This window comes from Gymnoscopelus microlampas, assembly GCF_963454915.1.
Source record: "Gymnoscopelus microlampas genome assembly, chromosome: 21".
Taxonomy (NCBI): Eukaryota; Metazoa; Chordata; class Actinopteri; order Myctophiformes; family Myctophidae; genus Gymnoscopelus; species Gymnoscopelus microlampas.
In genome coordinates this window covers 24,333,689-24,358,580 of record NC_139958.1, presented here as the reverse complement: position 1 = coordinate 24,358,580, position 24,892 = coordinate 24,333,689, and the positions used below count along the sequence as shown (strand labels likewise).

The following is a 24,892-nucleotide window of genomic DNA, read 5'->3' as shown; positions in this document are numbered from 1 at the left end:
GTTGCTCTTCCTCATTAACATGACAGTGAAAACTGTAAAATAATAAAACAATACAAACATTCAGTGTCTGTGTTCTTAATTGACAGCATTGCAAACATTCCACAGTAAAAAGAAACCAGGCCAGTAGCTAAATCACATACACAGTTCAAAGTAATCCGCAAGATGACATACACCTGTGCACTACACGCTCCAGACATGGTTAGATAATTATAACAAAAAATGACCAAATTCCAAATAAACATTCACAAAACGTCACAAAAAGGGTCACAGAAAGTTACAATAACTGAAATCAGCAACACAACTTACGTCTAAAAGGGCTTCCAAGTGGGTTAGATGGGTTTTAAGGCTGACAGCTCTGAACAGGTCTGTTTTTTTCTGTGCATTACTGCATCAAATGGTGCTGACAGGAAGTGACTCTCGACATATACAAAGAGTTTTCAAAATAAAATGCACTGATACACACCTTCACAATAAAATAGTTGCAACCTTTTCTACTGTAAACAGGAATAGAAACATGTCGTTTTGGCAAATTACTTCAAGTGAAAAATATAAAGAAATAAATAACTTCCTTCCTTGGCCTACTGGCAGCATGCACAATTGATAGTATATTGTTTTTAGACTGATGCCACTGTACAATAGGTTCTTGGTTTACTCATGGTCCTAGTTTACTGAGGCACTACACTACACTGTCTCTCTGCATTTGATGTATGTGTTTACCTTGCTTATTGTAAGTCGCTCTGGTTGATGCCTAAATTGAAAATTGTGCAAGACATTTTGCGCTGATTGGTCCAGCAGTTTGCGAGATTAGCCCCAGACACATACACATAGACAGACACACAGACAACCCCTCATGTGGACAGCTTGTCTCCTACTGAGTCACGCTGTAACGATGAGGCAGCAATAAGGACCTCTTGAGTCAGATGCTTAACACTCTAAAGCTAAGAAATAACAATAACACATCAACATCAGAACATCTTTTTATGGAGTGGTACTGGAGAAATCTAGCCCACTGTTTCTCAACGTCGGATCTGGGGACCCCCAGGGGACCAATGAAAACGTACAGGTCTAACTCTGAGAGTGTACAAATGACATGATAAATGCTGAGGGCCCTATTTTGTGTGTCTTAAGTACCAGGTCTTATGACTTAACTTGGCCGTGGCCAATGCTGTTTGGCCACTCAAAATAGCGAAAACGCATTGGCTACGCCTCCAGGTCTTAAGTTAAGTCATAAGTACTTAAAAAAAGCTAGGTACTACCTGTTACTTAAGAAACAAAATAGTGCCCTGAGGAATTTACACTGTAGATCGGGGTCCTAGAGATTTAGAAAATCTTCTCTTCTTTGGTCTAATGCATATCAAACTGTGGGTCCTTGAAACGAAAAAGGATGAGAATCCCTGAACTAAACTATAATGCAACCATAATCTAGACTGTGAAATAGTCTAGAGTGTAGTACAAATGATCCATTTGGTTCCCGTCTGTACACTCTCAGAGTTATAGGACCCTTAACTCCTCAATGGCCCCTGGTGGTCCCCAGACACCACGTTGAGAACCACATTGGTCTAGCCATCTGTAAGAGAGTCGGCCACATGGAAGCCACACAATTCCCATGTGAATATCAGGATGCCCATGTGGTTGCATGTCAATTGCATGTCAATGAATTAACATATTCCCATATTGAGGCATTGGTGAAGTGTGAATGTTCATCTATCTCGATTTCCCGCACCCAGCACTTGTCCAATGTTCTAGATGCTTGTTTGCTTAGTAACAAACAGTTCTCTTGGCAGTGTTATACCAACCTTGCAGTATGTGACAGAGGCATTTCCCTATTTACACCGTCATCCAGGAAACATCTTGGACGTTTTGCAATGCTAAAGTGCTGCTCCATTCCTCTCTCCGTCGCCCTCTGTGAGAATAGAGAGAACTTCCAGAGAATTCCAGATCTACCAGGAAAAAAAATGCTATCAGACAGCATTAGCCCAAATAACACTGTTGATTAATCATTTACTAACAAGCTCTGACGTCGCCTCATATGAGACACATCCAGTGCCTGAACATTACTCACACCGCCTGGAGTTTCTAGTCACTCACACGAGTACGCGCGGCAAGCAAGCAAAAAAAAAACACACACACACACACACACACACACACACACACACACACACACACACACACACACACACACACACACACACACACACACACACACACACACGCACACACACACACACGCACACACGCACACACGCACACACGCACACACGCACGCGCACACGCACGTGCACACACACTTACATGTGCGCAGAGCTCTCTCAGGCTCCCTTGGTCTACCTACCTGACTGCAGCTTGCAGACCAAGTTTGGGTAGTAACTCAACACCTTTCTGCTTTGTGCATCTGACATGCATCTCCCGTGGGTGACAAAGACAGAGGACGTGAGGTGGAGGAAATCCTATTCTGAGGTGTTTTTTCAACAAGAAATTAACCCTAGCCAGATAAACGGTGATTAATTTACCAGATCAGAACCACATGGGTCGACTGCTGTAAGCCACTGATGAGAACTGGACCAAAAAGGCCTGATACGTTACATCTAATTTATTACTGTAAGCACACCAATAGATCAAAACAATATCAGTGTATTGGATTACTGAGCTTACTGTAATAATGATGGCTTGTTACAGGGAGAGAGAGGAAGGGAGAGGGAAAAGATGAAAAAGAGAATTTGATATCTATTGCTCAGTAATCCTTTGTTCGATGACAACATTATTTTCATGTTGATGTTTCCCTCATTACAGTAAGCCAGAACATGTGTACATGGTGTCGTTTGTTTGTGCTTGTAATTAAAGACCCGTCATTTAAAAAGAGCATGGTCTCCTGGGGCCAAGACACACAGAGGAAAAAAATGACTGTTCTATAAAAACTAAATGAATCATTATAATTATTCTCAGGCGTGTGCTGGGGGATACCTCAAAGACCAGCATCACTGAGCAGAAAGATGGAGAAGAGTACGGTATAATAGGGTATGAGCTTTTTTTTTTTTAAATATTACCATAGATGTTTAACAAATTATCACTTATAGGGGGTGTATAGTGATTATTTTGTTTATTTTTGTTTATAAGCGTTAAATAGCTCTATATTGCCAATTATTGTCATAGAGAGTGTTAGTTCAGTAGCAGGGGTCTCCTCGTCTCTCCTGCTCTTTACTTACTTACGCCTATAGACCAACTTTAGGCATAGGCCACGAACAAGTGCTCTCCAGGCATCGCGGTCCTGGGCCAGTTTCTCCAGCTGTCCCCATGTGTGGCCAGATCTCTTCACATCTGCATCCAGGTCACGCCGCCAGGTGTTTCTTGGTCTGCGCCTCTTTCTTCTCCCTTGTGGGTTCCAGAACAGGGCATATCTTGTGATATTAGATGCAGGCTTGCAAAGAGTGTGGTCATCTTTAGCTCTTTGGTCAAAAAGAAAATACATTTTCAGGTTGGGATACCAATTTCATCCACTCAGGATACAGGATAAACAAGTGTAATTGGAAATGATAACAAAACAAAAAAATTGCAGCCAAAATTGGAACACTATACATTTTAAGGTAATACATTGATTCTCTCCTCATTTGATGAAATTGGTGATCCAGCTGAAAATGTGTTTTCTGTTTATTAAAGAGATGGAGAGATCCCTGTTACTGAAGAAAAACAACACATCACAAAATCACAATGATTACTATGCAATTATATCATAGTAATCATAGTAATACCTTTTTTCAAAAAACCTTTGGTTTTAAACCAAAGATATTACTTTACAGCATCGTTAAGATGAAAATAACACAACAGCAAACAACAGCAATAATAATAATTATACAGTGACTTTAGGTATATTCTGGACTAGAGAAGGGTGGAGTACCCAAGGTGAAGTGGCAAGATGGGTTGGATTATAGGATGAATATATTATCATTCATTGGGTGTGTTGCAGGTGGATTCAATCATCATGACCAATGAAATTATCGTTTTTCATTACGTTTAAGAGCAGTGCGCTGCACACAGCCAACCGCTGCGCACTGGTAATTTTCAGTGTCATGGAAGAACAGCCCCAGAAACGTAATTTCTCCCAAGAGCAAACTGATGACCTTGAGTAAGAGATGCAGAGTCATCAGCAATAAATCTACCGCATCTTAACTTGACCGCCAAGAGCAGATTATGTCATATTATCTTTGGATGAGATAACAAACGCACTTAAAACATCTGGCACTGGTCCTATGAGAAGCGTTTCTCGGTGAGGCCCAATTCACAAGTCCAGGTCATGATAGCCAAATAAACTACGCAGGTGGATGTCCACAAAATGACTGTTGGCAGATGTCTGCTCAGAGTCCATTTTTGGGTCCGCGATATGTCCGTAAAGTAGACCAGGACCATGGGAAAGGTTTACAAAATGCCATTGGTATGCTCTAAGTATGCATTGAGTGCACTCCACTGGAATAGGAAAGCCACAAGTCCATGAATAGTCTGCTGGATCCTGCTATAACGACTTAAACCCTACAGTATATACTTCACTGACCGCCGTGACCGGAGTCCCTCAGGGGTCTATACTAGGCCCCCTCCTTTTATCCCTCTACACCAAGTCTCTTAGCTGAAAATAGCCGTTCCAGATCACAATGCAACACTATTTTCACCAAATGTTTGCCCCAGACTACGAATGCTACATGTGGTTATACACTACGTAAGCAACTTAATAAAGTATCTAGTTGACAAATCAGTAAAGCTTTTATAATGGAGAATATGGAGAATACTGTACATACATCATTTCCAGCATTATATACTATACTGTATATCGGGCAGAAACATATTTCCATATTTTATACTTTTTATGTTTTTTCATAAATTATTGCCCTACTTTGTCATGCTAAAGTGTCACACAAAAGGAGCAAAAATAGCAGATCTACAAGCTCAAATGTTTTGAGCTTGAAGATCTGCTATTTTTGCCTGAAAATTAACAGTTTTGGACATATGAGGTTTCCACCCGACATCAACGATATACAGTATGAAGTGGATTTGTGCTTTGTGTGCCTCTACTTCACCTCAGGAAATTGTCAATTCGCCTGTCCACTGCACGCCTCATGCCAATCTGCCTGCCCCAACCCCACAGGCTCCGTTGTGTGGGTGATTACATGCACATGTGTGTGCATGTGCATACAGATGTGTGTGCGTGTGCATACAGATGTGTGTGTGTGTGTGTGTGTGTGTGTGTGTGTGTGTGTGTGTGTGTGTGTGTGTGTGTGTGTGTGTGTGTGTGTGTGTGTGTGTGTGTGTGTGTGTGTGTGTGTGTGTGTGTGTGTGTGTGTGTGTGTGTGTTGGGGGTGTTTCATTCAGGTAGGGTTTGTAAATGCAAAGTCTCACTGCAACTAAAGGCACTGCCTTATTTGCTTTGTAAGTGTGGGTGGTAAAAAGAGGTTTTTAGAGTGTAAAGCATCTTGGATAGAAAAAATGGGTTTTTGCATTCCCGACAATATGTGCATGTGTGCACGTGTGGCTGCTGGGAAGAGCGGTGTATACCAACATCACCAATGCCAGGCATATGCAAGACCACCAATAACAAATATTGATGTTAGTACGACTGTTGCAAATACAAAAATGATATAACGTTCATCAAGAAGGTGGTGCTTGGGGCTTCTTTAAACATTCATGAAAGTCTCAAATAAATGATTCAGATTTTCGTTAACAAACTTGAAAAGGTGAATATTGAAATGGAAACAGAAAATGAAATAGATGGTGTAAGCTGGCTTGATGGGCTCAGGATTAGTAGACTTTCAAGTGAAGTAAGAAAAAAAACATTTAAAAAAGCAAACGTAAGCAGAAAGTTTTACTCTTTCAACCATATTTCTTTCCAAGTAAATAGCACAGTGGGGGTGGCACTATTGCCTCACATCAAGAGGCTTCTGGGTTCGAACCTGACTGCAGGTTTTCTGTGTACATTTTACATATTCATAAGCGTTTAACTCCCACACACAGAGCTGGAGCTGGTCCCCGCAGGTGCAGTTACTGAGGATCAGTCAAATATAACTTAAGCACTTAAACCATCAATGTCACATTATACTGGAGTGTTGAGAATGCAGAAGCAGAACAGCCAGGCAGGTAGCGTTCAAAACCAATGGTTGTTTTAATACAGGTTAGCAGAACAGACATCAGAAACATGAAGCAACACCAAGGTAACAAGGCCCAATCTGTGAACCCATTTGGTAAAAAAAAAAGGAGAAAACAAATGTAATCTGTCTTGAGAGTTTAGAAGACAATGATTGATTGGGGAACAACACTAATATACTGTAGAGGGCCGATTACACATGAGATACAGCTGGGGAAGACATGAACATAGAACCATGAAAACTAGAACATGAACATAACATAGAAATGCAAGACCTGGACAAGACAGACATACGTCTGGGACTAATACTAATACTAAAACTAATAATTATTGACCTGTGCCAGCTCTGTACTTGCTCTGCTCTTCCTTCCCACACCAAATCTCTTCGCTGAAAATAGCTAATCTACAAGCTCACAACGTGTCGCAACTAGTAAATAACGCTCTTAAATGTAATGGAGTACAATATTTCCCTCTGAAATGTAGTGGATTTTGTAGTGTAGATTCATAATGTACCAATTTGTGGCATAAATCAACAACAAAGTGAGTGGATGGAAAAAACAACAACATGCTATCACAAAATGAATGTATCAATCAGTGGTTGACCTCATCATGTAATATACAGCTGAATATCTGTCCAGCTACACAGTCATCCAGGATGCTTGTTTATGTATACTTTATCATACAACTATTTGCCACAAAAATAGAATATGTAGAAACTCACAACACCTATAGCTACTATAGCTCACAACACCTACACATATAGCCTTCTTATATCAGCCAGGGAGTGCAACTTATCAGTTAAATCTATTCTAAAGAAGCAAGAAAAACAGGTTAGAAAAAGCAGCAGCTGCCAGTTAGGTTGCTGGTTCAAATCTTGACTGGGAAAGTAAATGGGTAATGCTCTTCCCTCCCTCAAAAACTACAATTGGAGTGCTTGAAGAACATTTAGATTGTATATCTCCATTTGAATTCAATAAAACTACTCAGAGAGCAACTTTTGCGAAGCTTTGCCAAGGTTCTTAAAAAAAAGTTAAACTAGGCTTATTACATGCTTGCATTATGCAAACGGGTAAATGAAATAAATTACATAATCAAATAATTCTGAATTGTGGAGGCGCCCTCTGGGATACAGTGAGGGATGTAGGGGGCCTGTGGGCACAACTAAAACCACCATATCAGAGAATGTGAACTTAGAGACTCCACAGACAGGGTACTGTTTAGTCTGAAAGCTAGACTACACCATCTGCTCTACAGCTGCCTGTTAGAAGTCCTAATTAGAACAATGATAATGTTCAATGCTACATTAACATAACATCTACCAGTCAGGGAATCAGTGTACATGGAAGAGAGTCTCAGAGCTCATGACAAAAACTGTTAATGTCAAAGCCATAAATATGTTGCTGATTAATTTTCAAAACATTTTGCTCACAAAAAAAAGACCAAATAGTTTATCCAGCAAAAGATTTAGATAATTGTTTTTAATATGGGCATTTCCTATCAATGTGCTAATCCGGCCTAATACCGATCTGATTTCATGTGCCCCTGTAGCCTGTCCAAGTATCTGTTAAGTTAAATAAACTAAGCACCAATAACCTAAACTATTTAAAGTATAATGCCAAATATGTATAACACATACTGTATAAGAGCTTTATTGGACCTGCAAGCATAATCCTTGTAATGCAAGCCCTGACATTTTGTTATTATAACAGGAAGCTAGTTAAAGAGCATAAGAATGCATGATGGTTCTTTGCAATGCCACATCTTTTATTTAAACAAGAATTTAAACAATGTCCTATCTTTTAGGCATTTATAAACAAATCATAAGCTTCGGTGCTGTTCATGGTGTATATACTTTTTTTTATTAAGTTACTGTATGCCGGGCAATGAGTGCACCGTTACAGTAATTTTCTGTTTTGAGACATTACTCACATAGCTGGGACTGATCTACCTCTGTGCGGACATGCAGATATACAGTACATACAGACAAATCCTGTTCTAGATGGTTTGGCATTAGGCCATGCCATAGAAATAATATGAAAATGATTAATAATAATCATCATCATCATCATCATCAACATTATGATCATCATTATTATTAAAGTATTACACTTCTTCACACATCTTTAGAATGTATCTCTTCCTGTTTCTTAACGTAGTCATTCTACATTCCCACAGAAGTCACCCTCAAATCACATAATGCCACAATCCTTTTTTTCGTTCGTAGATTTGTTTTTGTCAACCACAAAGATATTAGATAGCATGTTATTTAGACAGATTGTTTACCACCCTAGTTGGTCTGACTCTGATGCACTACACCGTTCTCTCTGCACTCTATTTATGTGATTATTTACCTTTTTGTTTATTGACAAGAATTAATGCTCACTTTTTCTGATCTCACACTTGTTAAATGCCTAAATTGTAATTGTCCTAATGGTTCAATCTACGCAGTCTATTTAACACATTTGCAAACGCGTGTGCACACACACACACACACACGCCTTTATCTACTGATACTCCTCCTCTGATTCCTTAACATTCTTTTTATATAATTTGGCAGTCTCATAAACAATGCATATGTTATATACAGTACATGTTGGAAGTAGTAGGTGTTTGAACAGCTAAAACCACCCCACCCCCACATTTCCCATACTCAAGCCAGTGAAGTCATGAGTGGAAGAAGTCCAACCTGCCAAACTCACCCAAACTCTGTATAAATACAATCATAAAATAACACTTTTATCATCAATATAGTTAATTAAATGTTACAGTTAACAGTAGAGATTCTTCGAGAGCATTGCAAATATAGCTGTTTGAATGCTAGAAATGTACAATGTACATTTATAGGCCAATATTGTACCAAGTACAGTAGGCCTACGAGTTAGATCGAGTTAAAGTTAAAGTACTGTAGTTCTTGCTTTCAAAAATACGTAAAGGACCCATTTTCAACCTTATCTTCATATAATTGGTCCTCTCTAATATAAAAAATAAAATAATAATACAACATTTTGATGTGGTTTCTGAACTGTCCACAGCCCTCCTCTGAGACACAAGTGAATAGACAAAAACAATTACCATATTATAATGAGCATTAGTGATGACACCTGTTTCTGTCTATCTCACACGTTGTTGAAAATGGGTGAAGAGTTTAAGTATTTAAATTACAAATGTTCTTTTTAATATCAATGCATTGCAGTATTAAACTTTAAGACATTTTCCCATCTATGAGCTCACAACACATCGCATCGAGCTTGTGCTCTAGAGCTTGTACACTAGATCTGATGGACACTCACTATATTTGAAATAGAGCTTAAGTATAGAAATAGAGATAGAAATAGAGCTCTTGCACATTTGATTTAGCTATTTGTCTCATCCGTTTTAAATAGTAGGTAGCTGATATATTGCACTTTTACCTTAGCGCTAGGTATACTCTTGGTTGCTTGTTTTAGCAGAAAATGCACTTTAGACTTCTGGTGATTAGTAGTTTCGTTCCCTACCTATGTTGAATGCACTTATTGTAAGTCGCTTTGGATAAAAGCGTCTGCCAAATGACTGTGATGTAATGTAATGTAAGTAATTCATAATGTACTTTTTCCCGTCCTAGGCATGTAGTCTAAAATGTATCCAAAAATAAAAATGCTCAAGTAAAGTACAGAACTCAAGTAAATGTACTTTGTTAGTCCACCACTGCCCGGTACAAACCCAGCCCATGTCTCCTCTTCATCGGTCTACCCCCTCCTCTTCATCCCCCTCCCCTCCTCCCATGGCCCTCAGCCCTGACACCAGGCTTCCTTTGAAGTGTTCTTTTAAGAGCACAATTAACCCTCTCCTCCAGACATCGCATTTACTTCTCACCTTTTTAATAAGCCGCCTCATAGACCAGCGTCACACTTGTTTCTGTCTCTCTCACACATTGTCACTCGTGCATGCTCACACACACACGCACACACTAGGATTGCCTGTAAATCCTCCACAGCTTCTTCTGTCTGACCCCCGACTGATCCTTACACACACATGTACTGTGTGTGTGCGTGCGTGCGTGCGTGTTTATGTGTGGGTGTTTGTGCGTGGGTGGGTGCTGGTTGACTCAGTGCTTTGATACCAGGTGAATCAGGAGTGACTAGCGCTGAAACAAGCTGGACCATCTTAATTGGTGCTCGCCATGTGACCTTTCGGCACTACAGTATACAGAGTGAAAATACGCAGTATTCATTTAACTCCCATTTAACCCATGAAGAAAATCTCCTGTTGGCTTTTGATACCCTATAGGCCAGTGCTTCTCAAACCTTTTCATGTCAAGGACCCCCAAATTGATATGTATTTGGCACGCTGACCCCATCTGAAAATAGTTTGTGCCAGGGACCCCACCAGAAGTGAAGATTTATGTTAAAACCATTCAAAATAATTCATAATTTTCCAAACATTTTAGATAATTTTCAAATATTTTTGAGAAGCCAACATATAAATGGATGAAGTGGTTAAAATGATTGTGATGCCCTATAGGCTCCATACCTATAGGGTATCTGTAGTGGTTTCTAGAAGGTGGCATACCCGTTTCATTTTCCCATAGTTTCGTTTGATTGGCTCGGCAGCACATTTGATCCGGAAACACAGATTTCCAGTTCAAATCTGCTGCAGAGCCAATCAAAGGAAGTAACTATACAATGTAAGATGTGTATATGAGAAAATGAACAGGAACAGGAAACGGGTATGCCATCTTTTGGAAAATGACTACAGTTATGCACAGAGCCAATTCCTAAGCCCTTACTATCTGTCCTGTGTTTCATACTGCGGTGCTGCCATGACAACTGCATTTCCCTCGTGGGGTCAGTGAAGGTCTATCTGTCTATGGGTGCACAAATAGAACGAGATGGACCCGTAAGAATTAACACTAGATTACCACTAACGATTTCACTGTGTAGGCTATGTTCAGGTAGGCCAAAGGCAAATTAGCATCCGTTTCTGGGGGGGCGTGCGTGTGTGTGTGTGTGTGTGTGTGTGTGTGTGTGTGTGTGTGTGTGTGTGTGTGTGTGTGTGTGTGTGTGTGTGTGTGTGTGTGTGTGTGTGTGTGTGTGTGTGTGTGTGTGTGTGTGTGTGTGTGTGTGTGTGTGTGTGTGTGTGTGTGTGTGTGTGTGTGTGTGTGTGTGTGTGTGTGTGTGTGTGTGTGTGTGTGTGTGTGTGTGTGTGTGTGTGTGTGTGTGTGTGTGTGTGTGTGTGTGTGTGTGTGTGTGTGTGTGTGTGTGTGTGTGTGTGTGTGTGTGTGTGTGTGTGTGTGTGTGTGTGTGTGTGTGTGTGTGTGTGTGTGTGTGTGTGTGTGTGTGTGTGTGTGTGTGTGTGTTGCAAAGTAGCCACTTGAACCCCAGCATGCCTATTCTGAACATTAGCCAAAAAAAGATGATCTACAAGCTCACAACACTTTGTGAGCTTGTAGATCAGCTATTTTTGCTGAAGCGGTCCAAGCACTGTTCCACTGGTCCATTTAACTAAGAATAGAGGGTTTAAGTGGTTAGTGTAGTGTTCACGTAATGGTGAGAACTTTTGCAACAGCACACATGCATGGCCTGATCGGCAGACACTTGTGGATCAGAGTTCAGCAGCTTTCAGAGGTGGGACATGGGGTTAAGCCCAGTGAGTATTGAGTTAGATTGAGAGGATATTCCATATGAAAACACAGACGTCCTGCCTTCCTATAATAACTTCCTCAGAAGCGACAGCAGCTCACAGTGTTGAGCTATTTAAGACCTGCGAGCCTTTGAGGAGAGGGGATTTTTCCCTTCCCTACTACTACTCTCTCTCTCTCCCTCTCTTGCTCTCTCTCCCCCTCGCCCTCTCACTCTGTCATTAATAATATGATATTGTCCCATCTGTGTGCGGGAGAGCCAGTGCGGAGCACGTGTTTCCAGTTAGGCTCATCAGAACCTCATGTGGGGAGGCCTGGGAGAATGCGAGAGACTGGAACTGGGAAACCTGGTTTTGAATGGGACTGCTGGGATCTCGGGAAAGGGTAATTAAATCAGCGGTGCTCCGCCATTTCACTGCCAGGGGTTCACATCAATGATATATGAGAATGCGGGCAGCGTGACAAGCAGTACCTGCGATGCGACTGTGCACTGGGGTCCTTTTATGCAGAAGTGCATCTAAACAATTACGTTAAAGATGTAATGCCTAATTTAACTACACTAACCCGCGCTGGAAATGGCAGATCTACAAGCTCACAACGCGTTGCATCCGCAAGCTTGTAGATCTGCTATGTTCTATGACGAAGAATAAATCAGGCTTAAGAGATATAAGACAGAGAGGAAACTAAATAGAGGTTTTACTAGACTGGTACCAAGATGCTTTGCAGGTTGCTGATCTAGTTTGGGTCGAGAGCGGATGTGTGCATGCAAATGAGACCGGATACGGAAGACAGACTCTATCACACTGAAAAATTGAGAACAAAAAACAGGCTTTCCACCACATGGAAAGCCTGGTGACGCGAGGTTAAGCTTTTACAATTGTAAAAAGTTGTGGTGTAACGTCATAGGCTACAGTACCTTAGCGAGTCATAGGCGCGGTGTGATTTCCTGGGGGGTCTGTGGTGTAGTGTGGTGGGCTGGGCTGGGGGGGGGGGGGTTTGTTTGATTTGTGATGATTTGTTTTCATCCCTGACGGAGTCTCGGCGGCTCCTAAAATGGCATTCAAACAACATCCCACGCTCGTTTTCTTTATACTGTAGGTTTTGAGACACTGAGGAAACGTTGGTTCTCCTCTTGCTGCTATTTGGTGAGACATACACGGTAGAGCCAAGCAAAGTCTACCCCGCGTGCCTCCATTTCTGATCTGAAATCACACTGCAGACAAGTCTAATGTTGGCTTTAGGCCCAAAGCTAGCTCCCTTGTGTTTTTCACTAAAACACAAGTGTGCAATCATACAATCATATTTCATTATGACATTGCTTCTTCAAGTTAGGTCTAGACATTTAAATCATCTTAAATATAAAGGGCCGTTCGCACTGAACACTATAACCATATTTTGTATAGTTATAGTGCACGGTGTGAACAGACCTGTTACACTGATTAAACCAAATGTAATCATTTATATTATTTATTTGTTGTTGGTTTCTCTTCCATTAGCCCTATAGTTGCAAAGGTGCATTGAATAGAAAGAAGCTTATATTTGCTTAGCTCTGTAACAAATTCCACCCTGAGCAGAGCATCAGATCCTATTATAATTTTCCAGACATGGTTCTTATGCCTCTGCTTAAGTTAGTTACGATTACAAGTTACAACCACTATTCTTCCTCCTCGGGTCTAAGAACAAATACAGATGACATGCATACAGATAGATTTGAACAACCGTATGAATACCATATAATCGTTTGTCATGAAGTCAGTGCACAATACATTGCTCCCCATGTCTTTGTATGAGCCAACACAACAGACCCTTCATCTGTGGTCCCACAGAGTGTAACTCTATCTCAGTGACCTGGGTTACTGCAGTCAAAGCTGTGATGTCAAGGTATGTATCACTGTGCACTGAGATGGTGCAGTGCTGTTATAGAGGAGTACCTCTTGATTTAACCACTTAAACCCTGTAGGCTTGGTAAAACGGACCCGAGTTACAATTGTACTGTACTTGGACCGCTTTTTTCCGTCTACAACAAATCTCTTCGCCGATCTACAAGCTCACAACGTGAACTTGTAGACCTGTTATTTTTGGCTGATGTCAAACATCTATGATCTATGACAGTGAGTCATAATCCAGAAACTTAAAGAACTACAGTATCTTCCAAAGCTTTTAAAACAGAGATGCTAGACTTTTATCTGTGATCCAATACTGGTGCAAAAGTAAGGAACTACTCTAAAACAAGACCACTTCTTTTGTTTTAATTGCAAAGTTTGTCTTAACTTTTAAAGAGAGATGTGTTATTTCCTTACCAGAAAATCAGAAGACTCAACCGTATTGTCACATCACACGGCTACAGGTGTAAACTGCAGTTCCAGGAAGAGTTAGAATACTGCAGGGAAGAGTTCAGAGAAAGAAGGAACACAAGTCAAATAAAAGGAAGGCACAGTCAAATCAAAGTCCATGTACACATACAAATTTGCAATGGATAGGTGGCACGACCAAATTAAGGCAGAAATGCTTCTTATTCAGAGGGGGAAACTTATCCAGCATATGAAAATGGGAAGCAGGTATATACAGTAAGATCACAGTTTTATGGTTAAAGTAACATGGTGAAAGAAATGAAAAACAGAGCTGCAAGTATAAAATCACATTGAATAGCAGCAGGTGTAAAATCACGGTCTCATGTGCATGGTTAAAGTTGCACGGTTTAAAGAAAGACGCAGCAATATAAAGCAGCGGGTATTGAGTCACCATTTCTTGAAAAGAAAAATTGCCATTTTCTCCAGGAAAATAATCCTTGTTATTGTCAAACTCACTTTTTCCATCTTTTCTAATTGATTCTCTATGTAGCTGTACTGTACACTGATGTGATAGCACAGATTTTGTCCTCTGGTTCCAGGCTATGGGAAACAGCAGTGAATGTTCACAAGTACAGATCAAACTGTCCTAGAAATAACATTTCAAAGCTGAAAATCAGTGATATTCCCTTTTAAGACCCCTGCCTCTGGATCACATATGCTCTTGCCTGTCCAAGATCAAATCCTGCCAAAATCGTCTGTATCTACTTTTGTCTTTCTCATGATTTCCACTCTAGAAGGCATCGAATTCGCAGGCTGCCACCATCCATGGCCACCTGAAGCTCCCCAAAGCCCCTTTGCACTAATACAAATAATATTTGATCCATTGATTGGACTATATGACTCAAAGATGGTCTTATTGCTCGCATGCCTTTAGGGGAACCCAATTTCAATTTGGTTTGTTTCAGCAAAGAGGAGAACGTTTGAATGTTCTTCATCTAAGGACAGCCTTGTAGTAGAATTAAAACCTTGTTTTCCACCACCAACAAACAATCAAAAAGTATGCCTGTGAAGTTTAGACCGGGGTTGTTATACGAGGAAGAAATCCAGCCCTGTTTTGTTACAAAAAAATATATTTTTTGCATGATTTCCTGCATGTATGCATGTGCATATGAATGCAAATATTAGTGTGTGTGTGTGTGTGTGTGTGTGTGTGTGTGTGTGTGTGTGTGTGTGTGTGTGTGTGTGTGTGTGTGTGTGTGTGTGTGTGTGTGCGCGCATGTTGTGGGCCCGCAGTAGGCTGCAGGCGAGGTTACATCTTGCAGTAATTATGCTGCATGCGTTTCTTACGCCCCTCCATTCGTCTACTGCGGGGTCTTGTTTCTAGGCCAGCATGGATGACACAAACGGCGAGTGTTCAATGGCTTAGTAGCTGGGGGTGGGATGAACACAGCAACATGTTGCAGGCATCAGTTAATTACCCGACAATCAAATGTGGTCATATTAGATGGAACACAAGCATGTAAACAACGCTGACAAGCCACAGAGATCTGGAACCAGGGAGAGGGAGGGAAGGAGAGAGATGGAGAGAAGAAAAGAAAATATCAGGGAGAGGCAGAGAAGGGGGAGAGAGAGAGAGCGAAGGATGGGGGTAGAGAGACAAAAAATGAGGAAAATTAAGAATTGTGAAAGGGCCACTGTAGCACGACAGATACACTGCGATTCAACGCAGAGAGTGTACGAATGTACCCCAAGTGGCCCCTCCGGGACCATTTGGGGTTGAATATAATTCATATATATATATATATATAATTCAACGGATAAATGAACACTGAGGATTTTACTGTGTTCAGCGGAGTAAAGAGCTGTGGGATGAGGGCCCCTGCGGGCTTTTAGAAAGCGGAGATCACATTCTCACATTTTAATCCTGGAAACAGAAGTTATTCTCGGCAAAGATTTTCAATCGAAAATATGTCAAACAGTGTCTTTTATTTCCCTCTCACATTCCTCTACTTTCACAGCTTTCATCTCCAACAGATCTCCATCAGAACACATATCTAAACATATCCCTGTGGTCTCAGTGTTCTGCCAAGAGGAAAGAGCGCTGGATCAGTGAGAATTACTCTCTTTTACTGCTGTTGAATTTCCTGATGACAGCATGACTGAAGCCATGCAGCCAGTTATCATGTGGCACAGATATCTTGCATACTCAAGCCTCACCATGTTTATGTGAAACTGGCTGGAAATAGTCAATGGCCACCTTTCCATTGCAGGGCTAAACTGGAGTTGCCATGGCAGGCAGGCCAACCAAATTCATTTATCTAAAGCCGTAAGTCAGCTAACAAATCATCTTTTTTGGCAAGAGGAGGCAAAACTGAGACAAACCCTGTGAGGCCTGGTCTGGACCTGTAGTGTTGTTATTAAGTCTACATTGCCCCTTGGTGGTGGCTGAGAGAAGTACAGTACAGTGATGATAATTTTGTGGTTGTTTCTATAATCCTACTCTAATGTCCATTGCATGATTACATGGAGATGACATGCGGATAGAGTAGGAGAGGGAGTGGGACAAGGACAAATAAAACACTGGATTTGTGTGCAAACTGCAAAGCAATATTGCAAGGATGTACTGTAATGCCATTGACCATTGTGTGTGATGCATTGGGTGTAGGCTACTGTATTTTTAACACTTTTACCTCAACATTTGCTAAAAGGCTTCGCCAGACTAGGCTGGAGTCTAGGCCTCAATGTTTTGCTTGTCAATACAGAAAACATAAGTGGAGGTTCATTTTAGAGGATAAAGATTTAGGTTGGGTGAAGCAGTTCACATTCACAATCAGCAAGGCCTAATTTATGCTTCCTCCTAGTACAGTAGGACAAAGTATAAATCAGGCTTTTACTTTTCACAATGTCCTCCAGGCCTCTCTGGATCAGTTTACCTCCCTCTCCTGGCCCTTCCTTTCTTCCTCTGCCGGCTCCACGTACTGTAATAGTGGCTTCTCTTTTCCTTGATATGGATCATATGTTGTTTCAGAAGATTTTCTTGGCTCTAAATGGCGACCTGGTCCATCCAATGCTTCGGGATCTGGACTTGAACCTCTTCTCTGATCTGCCCCTGTTATGTTTCTGGGTTTTCCACTCCCCCCTCTCTCCCTTTCCTCCACACAACTGATCTGCCTCAGCTGTTACCTTTCCTTCTCTGTCCTTAATTGACTGATTCCCCATTTCAGCTCAGTTCTGTGGCAGTTGGTGGGTACTGGGTGGACCATTCTGTCAATTTTAAGTGCAAACCAAGAGCTGGTTGCAGCTTATCACAGATTATGTGCTTGTTTTTTAGCCGTCAGCTGTCGTATAGCTGGTCGGTTTTGTTTAAAAATGTCAAACGCAAAATTGGTCACAGTTGTCACAGATTATGTCCTTTGTTTCTTTTGGACCAAAACAAGCTGTTCTTGATGGTGCTTGATGGTCTGCGTTTTATCTCTGCACACTGGATCATGCTCCCATAGTATATTTATTCAATTACCACCAAGGTGATGTTTGGAGCGTCTGCGCTCTTCCTCAGAGGAAGAAACGTCACCTTGGAGGTAATTAAATAAATACACTAGGAGCATGATGCAGTGAGCGGACTCTATATTTCTATATTTTATGTGCTCTGTCCAGCACCTGGGATTTTATCATTTGGATGTGCGTGCTTTGTGAATATCTTTCTTTGCTTTTTAGCTCTGCCAAGCCGAAGGCGTATCAGAACTATCATAACCCAAACAACACCACCATAAATCCCATCCAGTCTTGGTGAATCTAGATAACCAGCTGTTGTGCAAGGCCCATATACTGTATTAGTCATAACCCGACCCTTTAGGCCTGTCCTCTACAAAATCCACCATTTCCCCACCATAAATCCTCACCATATCCAAATCCCAGGCATCTTTCCTCTGGACAAATAACTCCACCACCCTGGCCGAGTAGTCCTACTCCCTTCAGTCCCTAATTCCCGGCAGTTCAATAACCTGAAAACGGAATTATTCCAATCATGTATACAGTATGAATGTGTCATGATGATTCATTTCTCAAACACTGTCGTCGACTCGTCAACAACAACAACAACACACAACTCTGGAAAGTTGAGCTAAACAGGTGGCCTGAGTTAACCTGAGAAACGTAGCTTTCAGCCTGCCATTCAGGAATCTAGCATTTTGGGATATAATCTACCTTGAGATGCTTGACAAAATGGGCCCTAAGCTGGATCAGATTCAGTAGGAACATGGAAGAGCCTGGGCAAAAGATCACAGCATAAGATCCCTGCGCTCCATCCTCCAGAGCTGGAGGGCAGAGCATGAGGGAATGTACATGTGAGTTTGGGAAGGAAGTGTGTAGAATGTGTGTGTGTTGTGTGTGTATATGTGTGTGTGTGTGTGTGTGTGTGTGTGTGTGTGTGTGTGTGTGTGTGTGTGTGTGTGTGTGTGTGTGTGTGTGTGTGGTGTGTCTGTGTGTGTATATGTGTGCGTGCATGCGTGACTGTGTGTGTGTGTGAGAGAGCCTGCGTGTGCATGTTTGCCCAGAGGGCTGAATATGGGGCCAGGGGAGGAAACTAAAATGGTCATGCCACCGGTTAGAGGAAACAGAACGGCAGATAAATTACCCAGAGTTGTGCTGGCAGGACATCTAAAGCCTGACTTAGACTTTGTCGTACGACGGTGTCGCATGGCAAAAATAGCTGATCTGCAAGCTCACAACGCATTGCTGACGCAACGCGATGTGAGCTTGTACGTCTTGCCATTTTCGGCGTGCAACACTGTCTGACGGAGGACCATAAATTAGGCATAAGAATCTCCATACAGAGAGGACACCAAGAGAGGATATATAGGGTGTGTCTGGACTACAAAACCCAGTGAAGGAAAACAACTATAAATCATATATTTCAAATGTTTTCCGATATAGCAAGCACCTGCGGTACATTTTCTATGTGCCAGAAATTCTAGAAAGGGCTTCATTGGAAAGGCCCAAACAGATTTGTCTGGAGAAAAATGGGAGACTGAGGACCATAGGCTATTGAGATACTAGATTCCTGTGTTTCTGAATCTGAAGTGTGTGTGAGCAGAATGAGAGTAAAATATCAATTTGAGTCTGAGGTTGCCATCTGGTGGGCTTTCATTGCCCTTATATTATATCATAATTATAATACTCGTCCTGTGCTGGATTCACTACACACTGAAACTGTCTATAGAGTTTAAATTAATACCCAGATTTTACTGTGCTCTCACAAAGCAACAAAGTGTTGTCCATAATAGTAATATGTTAATTGTGCTTACATGTCAATAGCCTAAAGGCAGCTTTCCACCGGACCGATTTTGAGCCGACTCAGCGTCGGGAAGCGTTGGATATCGTCGTCCCGTCGGTTAGTGGTCCGTCGGGGGGTCCATCGGGACCTTTTCGGCCGACTCGGGGGCACCCGACATGTTCAGTTCTTGAGCTGACTGTTAGAACCGTCGGATAGAAAAGAAGGAAGAAATCTCATGACCTGTGTTTAGTTGACAGAGAAGCCTGTTCTCTAAACAAAGTGATTATTATATTTTGTAACTTGTGTTTTCATGGTGAATGTCATCAACGTATTCTCTATTGTAAATGATAAAGCAAAAAAAACTGTCTTTCAGACAGTGTTTTTGTCAGACAAATTTCAAATAAAGTTGTTTGCAAAGAATTAAAAAATCTGCCCGTTCATTATGCATGTTTAGATTTATGAAAGTAACATTGAAAACAACATACAACAGAGACACAAATAAAACAGATTCACAATTTATTTAAAGTGGGCATTAAAAGCCAATGGCAAACAAAAACATTTAAATTTTCACTATAAAACGGTCGATAAAAGAAATAACCAACAGGCGATAGAAAGAGTTGTTTCCTCATCCCTTTGACAGAACTTTGAGAAAGGCCTATTTTACTCTCTGAAATGCTGAGAGAGAAGTCGGTATATGCTAGCTAGCTACATAAACAACAGACAATCTCCCAAACAAAAAAAACAAAAGAAAGTTTTCTACTCAGGGTATAAAGAATTGTGGATGAGGTTCAATTTCGTTCAAGTTCCTGAGTAAGAAAAAATGGAACAGATTGGGGTTCTGAATAAGACAGGTTAAAATTAATTGACAGTAGCTGGATATGTTCTGGCTCTAGTGTAAATAGATGTAGGGTAAATAGAAGAGTGCATTCTAAGCAGTGTTGGGCAGGAACTTATTACTCAATAATATATTACTGCAATATTATATTACTTACCCTAATCTGGGTAGTGTAAGGGATTACAATGGCCAAAACAGTAATTATATTAGTTACTAATCTGGGGGTGGGGATAGCGAAAGTAATAATATAACGAGTAACACACCAAACTACTTTTGATACCAAGTAATAAGTGAAGTAATATTACTTTTTAAAGAAGTAATAAGTAAAAGAGTAACTCATTACACTTCCTGAGTAACTCGCCCAACACTGATTCTAAATAATCTAATACTGTTGAGATGAAGGTGAAATTAAAAAAGATCATGGTTCTGTAAACAGTGGTTTTCATGTCAAGGACCCCAACTGGCTATATATTTGGCCACAGACCGCCATCTCCAAATATGTTGTGCCAGGCACCCCATACAAAGATGTGTTGTGAAAATGGCTTTTTTTTTTATAGCAGATCTACAAGCTCACAACACGCAACGCTTGTAGATCTGCTATTTTCAAATAGCTGATGTACTGTATACAGGGTTAAAGTGGTTAAACCGATTTTGATGTTATGCTAACACATTTTCTTGGGGACCCGCTGGAACCCCCTCAAGGACCCATGGGGTCCCCGGACCCCACTTTGAGAACACTGCAGTATAATATAAGGCAAAGGAGTTTAGGCTGGCACTTGTCATGAGACAGAGCTCTGGCAAATCATTACTGTCAGGCAGAAACCTTGTATCTCCATATACATTTTTTTGCATAACGCATTGCAATCCGATGACATGCCGGGTTGAAAGTGGTTAAGTCTGTCAGTGGGTGATTAAATCACAGAATATTTTTTTCCATTTCCTGATAAGGACAGTGACATACTGTACTGTATGTAGGATTATTGTTGTTGTTTTTGCTCTCATGTGTTTTCTTTTCAAGCAAACAAATTTCTGTGCAAACAATATTATAGAAAGACTAGACCAGAGGAGTTGAAATGAAATAAGGATCATTGCCAGCTACTGTTTTCTGAGACCAGGACAATAACACTAAGCACATATTGCTAGGTATTGTTAGAGACAATCTACAGGGTTTTTCAGTATGTTAAATCAATCATATTCAACCGCCAAACTATGATAGCGAATATAAGAGACAGTAAGGGCAAAAACAACTAAACACATTCAGGTGACACTAGACATCATAGTGCATTAATATACGTAGTTGAAGAAAAAAAAATCCACAAAACAAGGCCATCAAAAGTACAGCTATCAAACCTCTTCCTTTTTCTCTTCTCAAAAGTACAGTAACTTGGAAAAAAGGTCACGGTTATACATTTCAATAAAATACATTTGTATAAATGCTTTGTGCTAATAGGAAAATATTGATAGAAACAGCATCATACATTTCTTCATCTGAAGTGCAGCCCCCAAAAAACACAGCATTTCTGTGGTTTGATTTCTGAGTACATGTCACAGGTATTGTTATCAGGTGACAAATAATTTAGTGTATTAAGGACAACAACGCAACTTTTGACAAGTAAAATAAAACTAACACTGTTGATTCATAGAGATCGATACGATTAACAGCAGCAACGTTCTGTCATTGCTCAAAACTGATTTTGTAACAGAAACAAACAAAACCTTTTTCACTTATCTGATGGTGTCCATGTTTTCTTGTGTATGTGTCTGACATTTGGTGTATATCCCCAGAGTTATTATAGTTTTGAAATATTTATTAGTTTCCATTTTTATTTAGTAGGTCATTTCAGTTTGGTGTTTGGCTTTGTGTGTTTTACAAGTAGTTAAGAGTTTTAGGAATTGCCTTTTAGTTTTTATTTTGTTTTGGGGTTTTCTTTATTTTTTTATTGTTATTTCAGTTAATGATTTTTTTTTCCCTTTTAGTTTTAGTCTTAGGATTATTAACTATAATAACCCTGGTATACACACACATACATGCATGCATTTTCATGCTTATATGACATAGTGATGCGGTACATACAGTATGTAGTGTAATGTCAATGTCAGTTATGAATGACTTGATCAAACTATAACAAGTTTGGCAGGTAGCAAACAGCCTCTTTGTTCCAAGTTAGTGAGGAACCTTATGACCTCGGAAAGACAACAAACAAAAATGTGCTCACAGGATGGCCACTAATGTGTAAATCCACTCCTCACTTCCAATAAGCCACCAGGTACCTTTTCAGAGACGTGATTGGTTGGCAGTCATCTTCATTGTAGTGGCAGACAACAAACAGGTGGATTAGGACCCATTTATACTGTTGTTCAAAGGCATCAACTATTTTCTCTGTTGAAAACACATCGTTTTTGTACAGTATACTGTATAAAGTATGAATTTGCCATTAATGTGAGTGTAAAAGAGATGCTAGATATAGTAGCTGAGAGCAGCAGTTCACTTGTTTTTGGAAGACAGGGCCTAGTGTATAGCCTGATTTACTGTATATTTAATTGTGTGACTAAGTAGAACCCGTGTATGGCCTGATTTATACTTAGATGTATGACTGAGTGTAAATACAAGCGTGAGCTTGTAGATCGGCTATTTTCCGTGGTAGGACTGGGTATGAATGAAACATAACTCAGCAGGACTCCTTGGCTGGACTTGGCATCTTGCACATCATCAGTATCTGCTTCAAGGCTTTCTGGACATCCTCATCCATCTGACCCTGGAGCACACGGAACAGAAGACGTTCACATTGATTTTCAATAGAATAATGATAATCTACTTAACCGTTAAAACTGGGAAAGCATCTGTGTCATTTTAGATTTTAACCACTTAAACCATTATGTTATACTTTGGCTTTCTAAGAAAAAGAAAATAGCTAATCTACAAGTTCACAACGTGTTGCATAACAACACATGCAAACTTGTAGATCTGTTATTTTTGTACACCACCATTGTACAGTATAACTAAGTATAATACAGGGTTAAGTGGTTGATCAGACTAATCGATTTAGTCGTAAAAAATATATAATCTAGTAAACATTTCTTCTTCTTCTTTTGAAGTCAATTATTTTTTAACCAGTAGAAGGTACCTGGACGGCATAGAGCAGGTGCATCCTGTAGACTGATACGATCTCATGGTGTTGCTTCTTGGACTCCTGGACAAACACATTGGAAAAAAATAACTAAATAAGTTATTTTGGTCTCCATGTGACAAAAGTACGGTTTTGGACATACAGTACAAGGTTTGACAGCAAGAATGTGAGAATAATATTACTGCTAGTTGGTACTGCAGTTGTTTGATTTGTTGCTGCAACGTCTCCATCTGTTGGCTCTGCTGCTGCCTTTTGGCGGCGGTAGAGGAACTGTATGACATCTGTGATAGGCTGTTTAAAGCGTCCTTCAACTTGCCCACCTCCCGTGATAGGTCATCAATCTGAGAGGGATAGAACATGGGAAATGTGGACTCTTTGTACAATAAAGTGGTTTCAATTTTGCTATTTAATATTAATATTAGTGCAGATATCAATGAACCAGATGAGTTGTACCCAACGTTTTACCATTATCATTGTTTTGTTTTTTGTGCAATTTAAATGCTAAGTAATTCACTTGGCTGAGGTCAGGAGAGACACAACAACTTACTAGTATAAAGATGCTATACAAAAACATTGTTATTTATTATATTATACACAAGTAAAAGAAAAGAAAAACAGCAACTATGCATCACCTACCCTTTTGTTCTTTTCCCTCTCTGAGCTGACGTGGTTCTCCACCAATTGTTTGAGCTGAGAGACGGCATCCTGGGCCTCGGCCAGCCGGGAGGTCAGGGTCTGGTTCTCCTTCTCCCTGGACATGGCCAGTTCCTGCAGTGCCTCACGCTCTGCACGACTCTCACGTGCCTGGTGGATGAGAGCATTGCATGAAGAGGTAAGAACAGGATCATAAAATAATGATAATTCGGTGCTGTCGTGCAGAAACCCCCGCTATCTCCATTTTTCAACTTTTTAAAAATGTTGTATAAATAAGTGCTATTTAACACCCTTTGAGTTTTACAAATATTGAACCAATGAAAATTACTAAAAAGCGCTTCTGACTAAACCTCCTGACTCCAATGGATCCTCAAAACTGTCGGACAAACCACCTAACTCCAACTTTGGAGAAAGCAGTTTTTTCTATCATTGATTAGAATGATGAAAATAACTCATCCCCACATTAATGGTCAAAAATCTCCAAACTCCACTTAAGCTGTATTTGGGTAAAGTGATGATAATATAATTACACATTCAGATTCAAGTATCTGACAATATATAAAGTCACCATACCAACTTTTATGAGGCAGTATTGTGTTGTTCTAAAAACTTCATGAAAAGTTTATATATATTGGACATAGCTGGTTTCTCTCCGACAGCAGGGATATGATAATAGAGAGAATATGAGGATAAAGGACAGAGAGCGGTATTCCACCTGGTGCCTAGATAGATCCTCCCTCTATGTTACTTGCATTTAGCTGAGATAAATTTCAGTTTGAATCCACTAGTTTGACCACTTGAACCCTAGCATCCCTATTCTGGGGGGAACATTCGGCGAAGAGATTTGGTATAGTGGGAGGGGAGTGGACCAAGTAGAGAGCCAACCCTGGTCAATTGGTTAAGATCTATCCATATTTTGGTTCCAGTTTTAGTCATGTAACTGATTGCAGCAGTAAGCTCTTTCTTGGTGA

General features: G+C 40.5%; 1 protein-coding gene and 1 long non-coding RNA gene across 6 annotated transcripts in view; both read right to left on the bottom strand.

The window, feature by feature from the left end:
* Window positions 1-2,586: 2,586 nt before the first annotated feature.
* Window positions 2,587-19,448, bottom strand: LOC311038277. The gene is made up of 3 exons (XR_014600042.1): window positions 19,336-19,448; window positions 14,042-14,121; window positions 2,587-3,369 (listed from the first exon to the last, which is right to left on the bottom strand). It is a non-coding gene; the product is annotated as an uncharacterized lncRNA (long non-coding RNA).
* Window positions 19,449-19,799: 351 nt separating this feature from the next.
* The window catches only part of rai14 (retinoic acid induced 14), a 59,208-nt gene continuing 54,115 nt past the window's right edge, over window positions 19,800-24,892 (bottom strand). For all 5 annotated transcript variants that reach the window (XM_084047675.1, XM_084047674.1, XM_084047677.1 and 2 more), the window contains 4 exons: window positions 23,904-24,071; window positions 23,450-23,608; window positions 23,265-23,330; window positions 19,800-22,895 (listed from right to left, as the gene is read on the bottom strand). In XM_084047675.1, the coding sequence (XP_083903801.1) occupies window positions 22,809-22,895; window positions 23,265-23,330; window positions 23,450-23,608; window positions 23,904-24,071 (480 nt within the window). In that variant the 3' untranslated portion in view covers window positions 19,800-22,808. The remainder of the gene's footprint in view (window positions 22,896-23,264; window positions 23,331-23,449; window positions 23,609-23,903; window positions 24,072-24,892) is intronic.